The sequence below is a fragment of the Manacus vitellinus genome, unplaced genomic scaffold (genome assembly GCF_001715985.3).
Source record: "Manacus vitellinus isolate BGI_N305 unplaced genomic scaffold, ASM171598v3 scaffold_0_pilon, whole genome shotgun sequence".
NCBI lineage: Eukaryota > Metazoa > Chordata > Aves > Passeriformes > Pipridae > Manacus > Manacus vitellinus.
In genome coordinates this window covers 17,619,424-17,635,473 of record NW_021938789.1, presented here as the reverse complement: position 1 = coordinate 17,635,473, position 16,050 = coordinate 17,619,424, and the positions used below count along the sequence as shown (strand labels likewise).

General features: G+C 38.2%; 1 protein-coding gene across 3 annotated transcripts in view; it reads left to right on the top strand.

Annotated features, from left to right (window-relative positions):
* Positions 1–16,050, top strand: part of SMIM14 (small integral membrane protein 14) — a 39,514-nt gene that overhangs the window by 4,863 nt on the left and 18,601 nt on the right. For all 3 annotated transcript variants that reach the window (XM_018068404.2, XM_018068426.2, XM_018068412.2), the window contains one exon: positions 10,133–10,243. In XM_018068404.2, the coding sequence (XP_017923893.1) occupies positions 10,169–10,243 (75 nt within the window). In that variant the 5' untranslated portion in view covers positions 10,133–10,168. The remainder of the gene's footprint in view (positions 1–10,132; positions 10,244–16,050) is intronic.

The window sequence follows — 16,050 nt, the reverse complement described above, 5'->3', positions numbered from 1 at the left end:
AGGTATTTAATAGTGTAAACAATTGTACTCTTACTAAACTAGTAACAAAAAACTTCATAGCTCATGGTTTAGGGCTGCACTTGCTAGCTCAATATGGTGGAAAAGTGGAAAAGGTTTTATTTTTATTTGTTTTGAAACTGTACATTTTTTGTAAAGGATTGAATAAGAGTTTGGGTTTTTTTTAGTGTTTAGTTTTGCAAAGATGAAATGTCTAAAAATTCCTGAATGATTGACCCTCAAAAAAAAATAGTTCAAAATAAGGAGTTATTGCAGGCCACCTGAACTGTGGTAGCTCTCTGGGTGCTCAGCATTAGCTCAGGGCAGCTCTGAAGTGTCTCAGCATAACCTTTTTCTCTTACAGGCTGAGCAAAGTCACGTTTGCTCACAGTTCCCATGGGCTAAGGGCATGTGTGGGGACTGTTGTCACAGCTCAGCTGTGCTGGGGTGCAGTGGATTTGTTATTGGTAATTTGCTCATGGGTTTGAATCCCAAGCCTCGCTGGGTGACCCTTAAAGTTGGTTCCTCTTTGGGCTCTCAGGTTGCTTTTATGCATTTGAACATATCTTGATTCATAAATCTTGGAACAAGAGCAGAACTGTTCTATAGATAGCTTATAAAGCTTGTTACAGGAGCATACTTTTCTTTATACTTAGTCTTTTAAAGTAAATTATAAGTTTTGTATTATGAAGCCCAAGAGTTAAGTGCAAAATATTTCTAGGGTGGGATAACCTACAGCAAAGTTGGGTTCTCTGTTCTATTCCCATGGTGAGACTGGCGTGAGATGCGAACCTCTTCTGTTTTCCATCTGCAAGGAGTACTCTTTATTCTAGTTTCCCTGCAAAAGTCAGTCTGCTCCCTGGAAGGCCTGCTCCTCTTCCGTGTGTAGCCATTTGTTCAGAATCAGGCCTACCAAAGCACTGCAACAAAAGCCTTTGGCTCTGGTTGGCGTGGCACAGCGTGGGCGTGCTCTCGGGACTGGTGCAGAGGTGCTCTCAGCAGGGATTTCAGACTCAGAGTGTGTTGCTTCCAGCAGCAGTGCATCGCTCATACAGCTGCACGGGTGCTGAATTTAGGAGATGGGCAATTGTTTGGGAATGGGAAGAGTAATGCCAACAAGCATCTCTAGCAGCAATCTGTAACCAAAAGCAGGAGAGTAAGCAAATTTGCCTAGGAGCTGGCTTTTCTACTTACTACTAGAAGATCCCATGAAGGTCAGTGAGAGTTCTTGCCTTACTGATGACCGCAGGAGAGGGCTCCCAGTTTGCTCTGTACACTGGTTGAAATACAACGTTTTAGTAATTTTACAGAGGACAGCTCACCCTTTTGCACTAACCTATGTGAAATAAAATTATTAAATAGCCATTGGTCACTCAGCGCAATAGGAATAACTTTGTTGTCCTAGACCATTGTCACGGTCTCCTACACTAGAAATAAATGTTAAAATGAAGCTGAAGCATTTATTTAGCAGAAAGAGGGTATTATTTTTGGACGATGTTCTGTGTCATTGACATCTTCTCTTAATTAGCTTTAATATTCTGAGAGTTTTCTTCCAGGAAAATGTCATCATTTTAACAAAAGGATGACCAAAGCTGACAGCTGGAGTTTGATAATAACATTCTATATGAAATATCAGTAAATGAATTCTAAAATAGCTGGACTGCTTTTTTGGTCCATGACTGGATGTGCATAATTAGCTCCTTTCTAAGTGTTTTGCCCAGAAGAAATGTTAAGCCACCTGCATGGGAATAAATAAATAGCTTTTTTTAATCTTGATGAGTCTTATTAGCTCCCTTGGGGAATTCAGTTTTGGTCACTGATATTGGCCTTACTGCCTTTGGAGCCTGAAATCTCTCTTTATCCTCACATACTGGGGTCATGGGCATAGTGGGCCATGAAAGGGAAGGTGGGAAACAGCATTGGAACAGTGAAGGGTTTTAATGTGTGGGTTCTCATCCTCTGAGAGTTGTACTTGTCACTGACAGGATTTAACTAAGCTGAAAGAAGCTTCTGCATCGTCTTCTGCATTTCCCTGATATACCATTCTGTGTTGAACAGATGCACCTCAGCATACCTGTAACCTTGGTTAGCCCAGACCAAAAATAGTAAGTTTGCTGCCAGGTTCTCATTAGATCCTGCCACTCTTTAAAGTGTGTGAACTGTTTCATGCACTTCACTACAAGAAGGGTTGTGATGCTTGGCTGTGAAAGGGCTTTGACCATAATTATAAGTTTTTGTGCTGTGGTTCCTTCTTCACTGCTCTAGGTGCTAGTGCTGTTGGCAGAGTCACCAGAAGAATTTCCTTACCCACTCTGAGCAACTCCAAATGACCACTTAAGGGTGAAAATGTCCAGCAATGCTCACAATGTTGTGGTGGTCACACAGTAGTAGAGTTGTGCTGTGGGGACAAGGGTTGTACCAGTGCTCCAACAATCTTGTGAGACCACCAGAAAAAAAATATCAGGAAGATCCTTAGCACTTCTCAGTTCTTAGTCTGTCCCTACTCAAAAGCATGTCACAGTAGTATCCTTCAGTGGTTGGCTCAGCATTTCTTAGTTTCTTTGGCTTTCCTCCTATTTTTAAGGAGTTGTTTTGTGTTATATTAGGATTTGTAAGAACCACCAGATGGATGACATTGGAAAATTAATTCGTCGTTTACTTACCAAGTGATTTGTCAGATGATAGCAAAGTTACCCACTAGTGTGCCTTGAGCAGAGTGTGGCTGGGTAAGCAGTTCTCTTGTGGAGCTCCTATTGGTGTCTCAGGCTCCTATTTGACTGGTGTCAACTTGATGTCTGTTGAAATCAATAAGAGCACCACCAGTTGCAGCCGTCCCTGTGCATGGTTAAGCACTGACTTTTCCATGAGGAAAGGAACTGGCTTAGCTTAATCTGCATTGAAAAGTTCATCTTAGATCTTGTTAATTATCCTGAGAAAAGTTGTAGTGCAAAAATACACTTGCCAACTCATTAGGCTACAGCTGGAAGTCCAGGGAGACATGCTGATGCTTTCAAATACAAAATCAGGAGAGTGGAGATGATTGCTTTATACCCTGAAAATGTCGCTAATGTCTAGGAACCCACTTTGGTATTGGCCATCAAAATCATTGCAGCTCTTTTCCCTAGAAAAGCTAAATGAATGATCTGAGCTGGGACAAATAGCTGAAGAAAGCTGTAATTGGAGCCACACTTTACTGTGGCAGCGCTCCTCCTGGCAGGACCATTTATAGCCTGCTGTTTTGCTTTTGCTGCCCAGTCAGCCAGTTGGGGGTTTTTTGTCCTGAAAACTCAATTTTATGTCCAGGAGGAGGCCTGGTAGAAAAAGATTATCAGTAGTCCTCTAGAGATCTGTGGCCATGCAGAGCTACTGGATCCTGGTGCACTGAAGCCAATGGGAGTGCTAGTATTTGTTCCAGTAAAAGTAGGATGCAAGTGTAAGCGTGAAAGAGATGATGGGGGAGCCTCTCTTGCATTGTTAATAAAAGGGATTAAAAATTAACATTATAAAAAAACCAAGTATAATGTTGCAGTGTTTCAGACTAAAGGCAATATTTACTTGAACTATCTAAATTACAGTAATAGAGGAGAACAGATCCTTGGAATGTTTTAATTAGTATCAATTTGTATACAAGATTCTTCTTTTTTACAAAAGCTATTTTTAGCCTTGTTTGAACAGAGGAAGTTGCTTTGTAAAGGAAGTGTTCTTAGAAAATTTCAAGCTCATTTTCGCTAGTTTTATAACATGGATAATTAAAAACCGTTGGACAAAAAAATACAGACTACCTCTACTGGTTACTTATGTCTTGGGGCCCTTGGCTTCTGGCTTAATTTTGATTAAGTGTGGTATCTATGTCTTTAATGTGGATTCTATTGCCTTAAAATCATGCATCTGTTGAGTTCAGACAAAATACCATTTATTTAAAGTACTGCTTATTTTTCTTTTTATTTTTCTCTATATTCCTGTATTTCCTTCTGTGATGTTTCTTCCCTATTCAAATACTAATGCTTTTGTTTTCTTTCACCGCTCTGTAGTTTTATCCTGTGTTTAGTTATTCCCTACCTTTTCTTTTTTAATGGCTCTGTTACCATTTCTGTGTTGTTCCTCTTTTATATTACTCTGGTGATAGGAAATGTGCTGCATTTCTGGTAGTAGTAATTGAAAAAACTAGAAATTTCACAAAGCTATTTGCAGGTAAAATCAACCAGTCCTACATACACATACATCTGGTTTGTTTTGTTAAGAGAAAAACCCCAAATCCATGCATGTTATTTTTCCCCTCTACTCTCTAATCCAGTCTGAAGAGACACATGATGCAGACATGAGTGGATAAAATTCCCTGTGCTGTCTTACTCACAAAGTTCAGCTGTACAACTGAAATAATGGGAAGTTAAATAATAGGTTAGTGAGTTGGATGTAGGTAGTTCATCAAAAGACTAACAAAACACTCAGGATGCTGTGGTATGGTGGGTGTGCATGAAGTACAAATATTATAGAAGATGGAAATTAACAGGGAAATGCATTATATAACAAATACAAAAATTTCTGAGTTTGTTTGGATTTCACTGGTTTTGAATATTTTGGCTCCTCTTGGTTGGTTGGTCACTAGTAAACAATATTTCCCTGCTGAGGATACCTTTATCTATTATTTTACTGTACACCTAGTTGATGTTGAATTGGACTTTGTATGACTAGAGTTTAGTGAGCCCTGTTACTAGAAGAGGCAGGATTAGAAACAGATTTTGGAATAACCACTTGTACCCAAAGGCATTTTGAATTACCCAGTCAGCAGAGGTGCCAGTTGCCCCTGGAGAGCTGGTGGTATCCAGGGGGACAGAGGGACCAAGGAGGAGAATAGAGTCCTATAAAAGCAGTGACCAGGAGCTTTATGAAGAGCTCATCTTAGTCTCTTGTTTTAACTGAAGCAAATTTTCACCCCCTGGGTCAATGGGTACTATAGTCACACAGTCCCAGTGCCTGGTAGTTTCTTTGGGACAAGACCTGATCTGCAGGATTGCAAGGCTGTTATGTTGTGCTATATGAGGCCAATGTGCAGGTTGTTTTAGATTCTAGAAGAGCATACTTGGAGGTCATTTGGAGATGGGTAAGATTATACAGAAGAACCAAACTTGGAGCGTGCTGTGAGTAGAATAATTGCAAAAAGGGTCAGGTACTGCAAGAAAATATAGATGCTAAGATGGCTTAGATGCAGGTAAAAAGGCAAGAGAACAAATTCTTTTTAAGGAAACCTGGATCCTTTAGTAGATGATGGAAGAGTATAGGAGAGAGGGTTTCTGCCTCTGACAGTAAAATAAAATAGAACATTATGTGTTTTGGGCAGTGAGTCGTTTGTGACTTTTGTGTATGACTTTTATTCTTTTAGCCCTTTGTAATTTTTCAGAATGCCTGCAGAGGCATAAGAAGTAATTTGCTTTCTTTATATATTTTTATTTTAAATTTTATACGTATTTTCACTTGTTCTGACACACTTCTCCCAAAATGAATTCAGAAGTAAAATTAACTTGATAGCTTCTTAGAGGTATTTGCCAATTGTGCTCTGAGTTATTGCAGTTGGCTTAAAAACAGCACTGAGGAATTGAATAGGGTTTTATTTCTCTTTAAAGTAGTGGCAATATTCTGTTACTTGCCTGCTCTACTGTGAGGTATTTTGCTCCCAAGGATTTCTTACCTTCAGTCTTCAAGAAAATAGTAACACAGCAAAAGTAGTTCTTAGCAGAGGAATTCTTCAGCCATTGTATTTATTGTGTGATGATAGTCTACATTTTAAAAGTGTCTGGATCCAGGAAAGAAAAGGGTTAATGAGCTTAATGCTTTGATGCTTAAGATGCCCGGTTTAGTTCATGACAAATCTGTAGTAACTCTGATTTATGTATCATATAGAGTGAGCATTTCTTTGAATACCAGAATGATAAATACTTCTACAGTCTTTTATAGCAAGAAGTAGAGATCACCAATATGTAGACTCTGACGATCTTGCTAATCAGCATCCATCATATTCAAGTTACGCTGGAGAGCATCAAGCATATGGAAGATTGGCAAAAATTCTTGTTTGCCTTCATGATGGAAAGGAATTTGGTTTTGTAATTATTAGAGTGGAGTGAGGTGGAGTGTAATTTCTGTCTCCCAGAGCTCACCAGCTGCCTGCTATTTACTCAGGAGCATATTGGGAAATAATGTATAGTCGTTGCAATAATTTAAAATACAGAACAGTCACCAGGTACAAAAAACCCCCAACCAGAGTGTAGCCATAAAGATTCTGTTTCTGATAGTAGGGTGTATAATATATAACACACCTTTAGGGCTGGGAGCAGGGAAGGTAATAAAAGAAGAAACAATTTACAATAGTTACTAGAACTGAGAATGCTGGTTTTTAAATCATGACAGACTAGAAATATTTTCAATATGGCTTCATTGCCTACAATTTCAAGTCAAAAGGTGGGCTTTTATTTCTGTCTTAAATCATCAGATACCATCCTCCACTTTACTCCTGAATTACTGTAATTCTAACTCCAACCACAGTATTTTAATTTCAGTAGTACTGTTTATGATTGTCTCTCTAGGCCTCTTTAGACTGGAAAGGTCATATTGACTCTTTGATGGTACATCACATTTGTCCATGTTTACTAGTTCTCTCCTTTATTATACTCTCTATCAGTTTACTTAGTCTAGAGACCATAATATATACCTTCTCAGCTACCAGAGTTACCTCAGTTACCAGAGAAAGCTTTGGCATATTTACCAACTGTGACTTCCAGCTGTTTGTAAACCCTGTGCTAGCAGTAATATGGCCAAATCATATGGTAATTTTAAGTAGAATAAAAGTAACTCTCAGCCAGAGGGCTTGCAGGTATTTGATATCCTAATCTTACCAATTGCTGTGGTCTTAGCAGTTACTCTATAAATTCGAAGGAAAACAAGGTGACAATAAACAGAAAAACATACGGAAAAAAGACAAGTAAAAGACAACTACAAGCATTTTCTTTCTTTATCCAGGTCATGAGGAAAAGAACAGAGCACATCTTCCCATTTTCTGTGATAGATTGTATGTAGAACAAGTGTATTTGCAAAAGGTGGAGAGCTCGTGTGACTCACAGCAAAGAGGTCAGAGCTGGGCAGAACAAGTTAGTCGCTGACGTGAGATCAGACAATTGCAAGTACTGGGAGGCAGGCAGGAAGCACATTGCAATTCTGGAACAGGATTTTGATACAAACAGACTGCCTAAGAGCACACAGTGGAGCCAAGAAATCCTGCTTCATAATGTATAAAAATACTGGTCTCTTATTCTTAGACAGAGTCACAAAACATTAATAAACTTTAAGATCTGTTTATAGAGCTTAGTTGATATTTAGTACTTTATGCATTGAAAGTGTGTTATGAATAGTACAGTTAAGCCAAGAATGGCTTACACATGAGAGTGTAATTTTACAAGTCAAAATTATATAGTATTAGAGTGTTTCTCTCTTCTTTATAACTGGTCAGTCACATGTAAAATCTCCATTTCCTCCAGTTCCATGAAAAAAATAATCGCATAATGGGGAATTAGCTACCTGGATTTTAAGCATAATAAAATAACCCAATTTTAGCATCTTTATCAGGGAAAAACCTAGTGCTGTTCCCAAATTACATGGTCAATCTTCGGTCCTTTGCCAATGGAAGAGTTTTTGTTATAGGCTTGGAGGACGGAAAGATAAAGGGTTATTCCACCTATGTGAAGGTGGGATAGCCTGTGAGATCTTTTGTTGAATGGTTGGATTTTCCTTGGTGATACGTGTCCTGCTTTAATTAGCTCATTAAGGTAACTGGTCATGTATAACCCAGTACCTTGGGGTAAGTTCCTTCTAGCACACCTCTGCTTAAATTTATGATATTATATGACAGATTAGACAATAAATAGGAAAAATTAATCTTTTTCAGTTGTAGACTCTGTAAAGAATGTTAGTCTGGTTTCATTGGTTATGACTCTTATCCGATGCTTGGTTTTCTTGTAGTCTTCTGTAATATAAGCATTCGTCTGTTAGTTGCTGTCACATTGCACATGATGTGTTACTGACCCTTAAATTCTTTCAAGTTACAATTAAATATTGTTTCTCAACCTCACTTGTTCAAATACCATCTCTTGGATGTCAGCATTATATCCAGAGAAACCATTTTGCACTGTTTAGCAATCAGTGCTTTTATCTGTTCCTTGCGCTAAGCTGGTTTTAGAAAGGCTATTCTACTTGGCATGGTGTATCATCCTGGGAGCTTGTGTAGTTAAAGCTTTTTTTCTATTGCTGTCATGTGGTTCTAGTGGTTCTGAGATAATTTCAAAAGAGTCATTAGATCATCTGCTGTGATCTCCCCTATATTGGAGAACATACCTGAACTTGGGTACTCCTGTACTCAATAACCTGTATTTTACTGAAGCACATCTGAATACATTGAGTGATGAGAAATCCATTTCTCCTTGGGAAGTTTGTTGCACTGATCAGTTACTGTAATGGTAAAAATGTATGCCTCGCTTCTCTTTTGAATCTGGTTGGTTACAGCTTCCAGTTATTGATTCTTGATCACCTCTTCACTGAAGAACTTCTCAATACACAGGCCTGTTTTTCTGTTCAAGGCTACTTGTACGCTATATAATCAAGTAATTTCTCATTTTCTCACTACGTTGCCAGATTTTGCTTTCTTAGCATCTGGGCAAAAAGTGTTTCCTCCATCCCTTCAATTTTATTTTTCCTTTTTCAGTTTTGTTTTTAAAAAATGGAGACCCTAGCCAGTTAAGGGCACTGATGTTCAAACTCCATAATGAAGATACAGATATGTCTTACCTTCTTTTACTATCTGACTCTCTCCACCATGGCAGAGGGTTATTCAGAAGAGGGGCAGGCAATGGCAGGGGAAGGACTTCTGAAATGCATTTGCTTTTTTCTCTCTCTTTCTTCCCCCAAGAGGGAAGAACTATTATGGTGATACATTCTGTTGAATGAAGATATCTTACAGACATCTTTCTTCTAGTGACATTAAAATGCTTATGTGTGATCAAGACTGTAATTTTTGTAGGCAATGACTGCAGAGCACATCTGTTGATTCAGCACACCCTTGTCAAATGGCTGGTACCTTCATAAACTACTTGTTTTTGGAAGTTGAGATGTTGTATCTGCTCTGTGTTGCTGCATTTGTTAAGCTTGCCAATTATGTCACAGTAGGGCCCCAGTTCATGCAGCAGTAGCAACTGATGCCAAGTTAACAGAAATATTTTGAAAGTATGGTTTTGTATAACTATAATATACTCCAAGAGTCCTTATTTTAGAGGAATCAATCCCTGATTTGACCACAAGGGTAGAAATGCCTTGTAGTCTACTACACATTTTGGTCCTCAATTAAGTCAACGAGAAGTTATTGACATGTAGTAAAGATATATTTGTACATGCTTGACATTTCTGGTGTGAGTGGTTTCAGCAGGTGGATAACCTAGAATTGATTTCCCACCATGTCCATTACAGCTTCTTTGACCATTCAGTATTGCTAAGTGATTGACCTAGTTTTTTGATCTAAAATTAGTGTGCGTAGCTCCATTTTTAGCATGTTTCCAAGTACATTCACTTTTGCACCACTGCTGCTTGCCTTCATTATACAAGGATGATTGTTTCCTTGTTTCCTTTACCAAAGAACTTAGTGGGTTTTAAATTACTTTCCTGTACGTTGATCTAGATGGAGAATGCCAGCAGTTTATTAGGGTTTAAGAGTACAAGTTCCCTTGGCCTTTCAAATTGTATATATACACTTAAGAGTCCCACTATGCAGATGAGAGACAAAAATTTAATCGTTGTGTTTCTTGTTTGTTTGGATGTATTTCATTGTGGTATGTGGGAAGACCCAGGGGAGACACACAAAGTCTTGCAAAATATTTATTTGGCTCTCTAAGGAAGCCTGTGTGAGACAGCGCTTTCAGCAACATCAAAATGTAACTGCACATACCAGACTTCTTCATTCAGACTGCCAAAGGAATAATAGGATTACCCTGCTTTGTTTTGCTTTTTCATCCTGGCATTACATGAACTGAAACTTGATGTGTGAGTCTCTGGAAAATAAGGTCAGTTGAAAAAGAGTTCATTGTCGTTTTTTTCTTCTTAGGTGTTCACAGACAAGTTCAAGTTTATCCAGAGAACCATGGCAGAAGGTGGATTTGATCCCTGTGAATGCATTTGCTCACATGAACATGCAATGAGAAGACTGATTAATCTGGTAAGGACAACATGAGGATATTTGGAAGGGTGGTTATTCAGACATTACTTCAGCTTTTGCAGATTTGCAGTTACTGATGCTTTTGATTCTGCTTATTCAGTAGCATGTACAGTTAGAATCTGTGTATCCAACTCTCTGATGAGCTTTTGAATAGTCCATACAAATGATAGCTTTCTGTTTATTTCCCAGAGCTTCATTTTGACAGCATTGACAGTGTTTCTGTTTAAATGTTTCTTTATATGCCTTTTTGAGTTTGCATAAAACCAAAGAATTACCCTGCAACCTCTTTGATGTCGAGGTGATGCCACACATTTGAGGTTCCATGTACTCATATGGCAAGATAAAAATGTCTAAATTTTTAAAACTATCCTTTAAAAAATTCTGAAATTGAAAATGCAATGAGTTTTGAGTTTTGAGTTTGGTTTCTTGCTATGTCATTGATATGGTTGAGCAACTTCAAGCAAGTTACTTTAAATTGCTCTGTGACCTGTAAAATAGCAATGTTTCTTTGTTTCTGTATTGAATTTAGTTCAGTGTCTATTGAAGAATAAGATACAAAGCGGGGTTTTTTTCCTAAGTAAAAGTATATATTTTTTAAAATAACACTAACAATTATGAACTGTGAGCATTTAGGTGAACTTGATTACAACTAATTTGGTTAAACTGTTTTTTGAGATGGTGCTATACATCAGCTACATTTGATGTACTTCTGCTTATCGATATTCATAAATTTGTTTTTATTATATTTTCTTTCTTGAGGCCTAAATTAATATAATTTTAAGTACATAAACTACTCAAGGCAATATGTGTGAAGAGCATCCTCTTTAGAATCAGGCCCTTCTTCAAGAGGTTTCTTGTCAGTATTTTAGGAAGATTATCAGGAAAATGTGGCATTCACTAGCCTATGATAAGAGTAGAGCTAATATGTAAATCTCCAAAGAATATATGTTTAGGAATAAGGAATCATAGAATCAGAATATCCTGAGTTGGAAGGGATCCACAGGGATCATTAATTCCAGCTCCTGGCTATGCACAGGACAACCCCAACAATCACACCATGTGCCTGAGAGCATTGTCCAAATGCTTCTTGCACTCTGTCAGGCTTGATGCTGTGACCACATCCCTGGGGAGCCTGTTCCAGTGCCTGACCACCCTCTGGGTGAAAAACCTTTTCCTGATATCTGGCCTAATTCCCCTGACACAGCTTCATGCTGTTCTCTCAGGTCCTATCATTGGTCACCAGAGAGAAAAGATTGGTGCCCACCCCTCTGCTTCCCCTCATGATGAAGTTGTAGACTGCAGTGAGGTCTCCCCTCAGTCTCCTCTTCTCCAGGCTGAACAAGCCAAGTGACCTCAGCTGCTCCTTGTATGGCTTTGCCTCAATTTGTGTGCTTGCCCGTAAAATGAAACCACTTCCACATGCTTTCATCCACAAAAGAAGAAACTTTTTAAACAGTACTTTGCAAGTGGTATATATATAACTCGTTCTTGCAGATGTGTGGGTTGCACTCGTATAGTCCTGGTTCATGCTGAATGTTAGATCTTGAGTGTCCACTCTTTATTAGCCTTGGAGTGCATTGTTACACTATCTCATCTGGAATGCCAGAGGAAGAGCCTAAAGCCAGGCACATGCTGTACCTGTGTGTACTGTTGGGGAGCTTGACTGACCACATTTTCCAGAATTACTCTGCTCAGAGTAAGCAGAGTTCACCACCCATGTCCATAATGTAGCACTGCAGGGCTTGTATCATCATGTTCTCACATTGCACCCCTGGGCCTATGCACAGAGAATGCTGTCTCCAAAATACTCCAGGCCAGGCTCTCAGTGGGAGGGCTACATCAGGGGCTGCAGCTACTGGGCTACTCCATGCAGTGTAAGGTGGGTGCACATGGATCATTTGGGGACATATTAGTTCCTGTGTTGCAAATGGGCAGTCACCAAGAGCAGTCTAATGATGTTCCTGGGTAGTTGCAGAAATGGAGTTTATTGCTCAGTGCCCAGCTTCCAAAAGGATCAGTTAGCACTTGAAACTGTGAGGAGTAAAGGGAGATGCCAGATTTCATCTATCCTAAAAAGCAAAGCAGGTGCTCCTAAATATTTATAAGACCAAATCACTAGCTAGGGGAGTTCAGCAGAATTTAGAATGGAAAAGTCTCAGAAGTCTCAGTCAGCAGCCAGACTATCCTCAAGTAACCTGTCACATGATTTTAGCAGATTTGCTAAACCATTATTACTGCATCTGTAACTTTTATGCTTCAGTAAGAGTTTTCAAGCTGTTGTTTTGTCACTCAATCTTACACAACATAATAGGAATTTTGCTATTTGTGTTAAAAAGAACACTTGGACATTGGTTCTCAAAGTTGCTGAACCCCACAAGTGTCAATGGAGACTGGGTGCCCACTACCTCTTTTGTTGGATCTCAAAACCTTTACTCCAAAATCGTTGTGATAAAGAAAGCTAGACAATCTGTTGCTGTTCAGTCTGTGGGGGTGAAAAAGATATCCAAACATGCTGTGTGCCTAGAATGGTTCCCTATACTACTTAGTGATTGATTTTTTTTTTACCCTATATTGGTATAAACCACATTAGAGCACATTTGAATTGTGTTATAGCTGGGAGTACTTGTCATGCTTTTGGAGCAAATTGTATAACAAGGTATTTTCAATTATCTCCAGACTGAGCATTGTAAATCCAGAAGTTCAGAGATGAGATCAAATTTAACAGAATAATAATGTATTTATAGGAGATGCCCAAGTGTGAAAATATACTTTTAGGATCCTTCAATCCGGTAGTGACACTGTGCAAAACCCCTATGATTGATGTAGGTTTTTTAATTTGCATTTGGGTTAAAGTAAGCTAATTTTTACAGACTAATTTGTTTGTACCTATCTAGAACAACACTGATAAGAATTAAGGCTTCTGCTAATGAAGAAGGAAGGCATGATGTATTCAGTCATGGCTATTATGCGTAGAGTTAAAAATACATATTGAAATACACAGGATTTCTGTTAGAGTTAACTGTATGGGAGATTTGAATGACTCTGCTATTCCAAGATCAGCAGGAGGTCAAAAAGTCTGCCTCTGGAACCTGAAGTTCTCGTTTTAGTTTCCAACATGATACTTTTAACTTCTAATTTAATTGGTCTATTTACTTTGAAACTTGTAGAAAATGTTATTTGGCATTCAAAGTACAGCTTGTGGTTGAATATAGTTTAAATATAGTTTAAATCTCTACTTGAAATGCAGACTTCAGTTCATCTCGTAGTACAATTAATGCTTATACAGTGAAAAAAGAGAAGCTATTATCATTTAAACACTACTTCCTCTCTGCTGTTAGCGACACCACAGAAAATTACCAAAAGAAAGCTGCTTGTTTTTAAAAAGTCCAACTCTTGCTAAGTTATGTGGTTTGATTATTTATCTGTCATTCATTTTGCTTGACTAATCAGGGCTTTGTTTTGTTGGCTTTTTATCTTCTTAATTCATAATACCATGAAGATTTTATAGAGATATACAGTTCATGAACTGTATATCTCTAGTGCTCATAATATTTTTAAAATATATTTTGCTGCTTATTAGGTTAACTGGGAGATATTGTTCATACACACAGTTCTTAGAATATATATGCTTAAGTGGCATTGAATTATTTTTTGCTGAATTATTTTTTGCTGAATGTTCTGTCATTTTCCTCAAGTGGATTTTTCAGGGTTCTTCTTGCTGTCAAAATATGAACATTTCACACATGTAAATTTCTGTAGTATGGTCACTGTAAATAATAAGCAGATGTTATGGTCTCTAAATATTCCTACAAAACACTAGAAATCTAAAGTTTCTGGCTGTGACTTCATAAATATCATTTCTAGTATGTAATACCCACGACACCATCTGTTACGATTTGCTGGTGCTGTGTAACAATTTGACTATTGTATGTTGAGTTCACTGTTTACTCTGTGGATATAGCAGATAATTGGAACTTCCATAAGAGGAAGTAAGCATAGAAGCAAAATACCACAAGACTTTAAATCCTCTGCAGATACACAAGAGTTGTCAAAAGACAATGACAGGTCTGTTAGCTTGCATGATTTTATCTCCTGTTTGGTCTCTTCCATCTGCAAAACTTATTTGGACAAGAAGACAAGAAGAGCCAAGTTCAGGAATGAAGAACAACAAACGACATCAAGTAATTTTGTTGGGAAGAATCTGTCAGACAAGGGGACAGTTGTTTTCAAGTCACAGTGAAGAACATTCTGTGGTATCCAGAGGAAATTGTTCCTGTCTTAGTTTTGGCAGATGACAGCAGATCTCTATATGAGAGTGATGTTACATTTAAACCTTTTTATTTTCCCTTTTTTCACTTATTTTATAATATAGAAATCTGATTCCACTATGTTACTCCTCTGGACATGGATGCTCTCTGAGTAAGCATGGCTGATCGGTGGCTGATCATAGCCCAAGGGTCAGTTCAAGTCTGAAAACTAAACTTGAAAACACAGTTTGTGTGGTGGTGGGGATAATCATAGAGTATGTTCCATGAAGCCTGAAACCTGCATATGACTGCCTAGAGTGGCCAGAAATGTCACAGCAAGCCAGTAACACACATGACTTTGTGTCATAGAAACATCCTTTTTCTTTCCCCTTCTGGTGCAGTATTATTTGCTTTACAGAAATTGTGGCTACAGAATTCTCTCGTACTAGTTTTTATGAAAATGAGCAATATATTCTTTAACCCGTTACATTTCTAATTCCATAATACAAAAGGACCTATTTTGTTGGACTGCCAGCAGTTCTACTTACAAACCACTGTAGGAATTACAACTTTGTGTTTTGTTCTTCTGTAGCTAATTGCAAGGTAATGGTCCATGTCCAGTTATGTTGCTATATCAGAAGGCTTGAATGTCTCAAAAAAGTCTTAAGGGATACAAAGGGATGTGTCACTAGATTTTTACAGCAGAAATTGCAAATTCTTGAACTATTTCAACACAATTGGTTCAAAAACTCTTTTGTGAACCAAGTTTCCCCATAATTCTCTTGGCCAGGTCATTTTAGAGTCTTATTATGAACTGGCATAGTCTGAAATAGTATCCAGCTTAACCACAAGTCTCAGCTGAGGGAAACTTCATGTAAACAGCACAGAATAAACACAAATGACTAAAATAGTGTTGTGTGCTACAAATGGTTGAAAAGCTCTTAAGATGTTAGCACAGCTAAGCCCAACTTCAATAGTCCCTGAGGCAACCAGCAAAAGTGAGTTACTCTTCTGATGTGGCTGTCTACTGAAAGCACAGCAGAACTATACCAAATACATTTGTGGTAATTTAAAGTGACCTTTAAATATGAGGGTTACGCTGGATACTTCTTACACATGTTCCATGGCATTTGCATTCTCTTTCTTTTTTTTAATGGCAGGTGCTACTGATTCTACTCTATAGTCCTTCTTAGCAAACCATCCCAAGTGCAGGAAACTGCATTTTACTCTCACTTGCCCCTTTCGTCCTTGGTGTTGAAGCTGGCTCAAAAAGGACCTTTCCCAACAGCTGAACCTTAGGTGGTTCATTAGGACAATGTGTCAGTTTGAAGAGACTGGAATGTTTGCTAAAGAGGATGGGTTATGAGACAGACCAAATTCCTCTCTCTCAGCAATTGTAAATTCAAAATTAAGGGGCTTTAATTGAGAAAGTGTGGAAAAAATAGAAGAAATAACAACCCTTTATTAAAAGATATATGTATATTGGCAAGAACAGTAACAGAACACAAAAAACTAGACAGTAGTCCTGTACCCAGAAGTTCCCTTCAAAGAAAAGAAAAG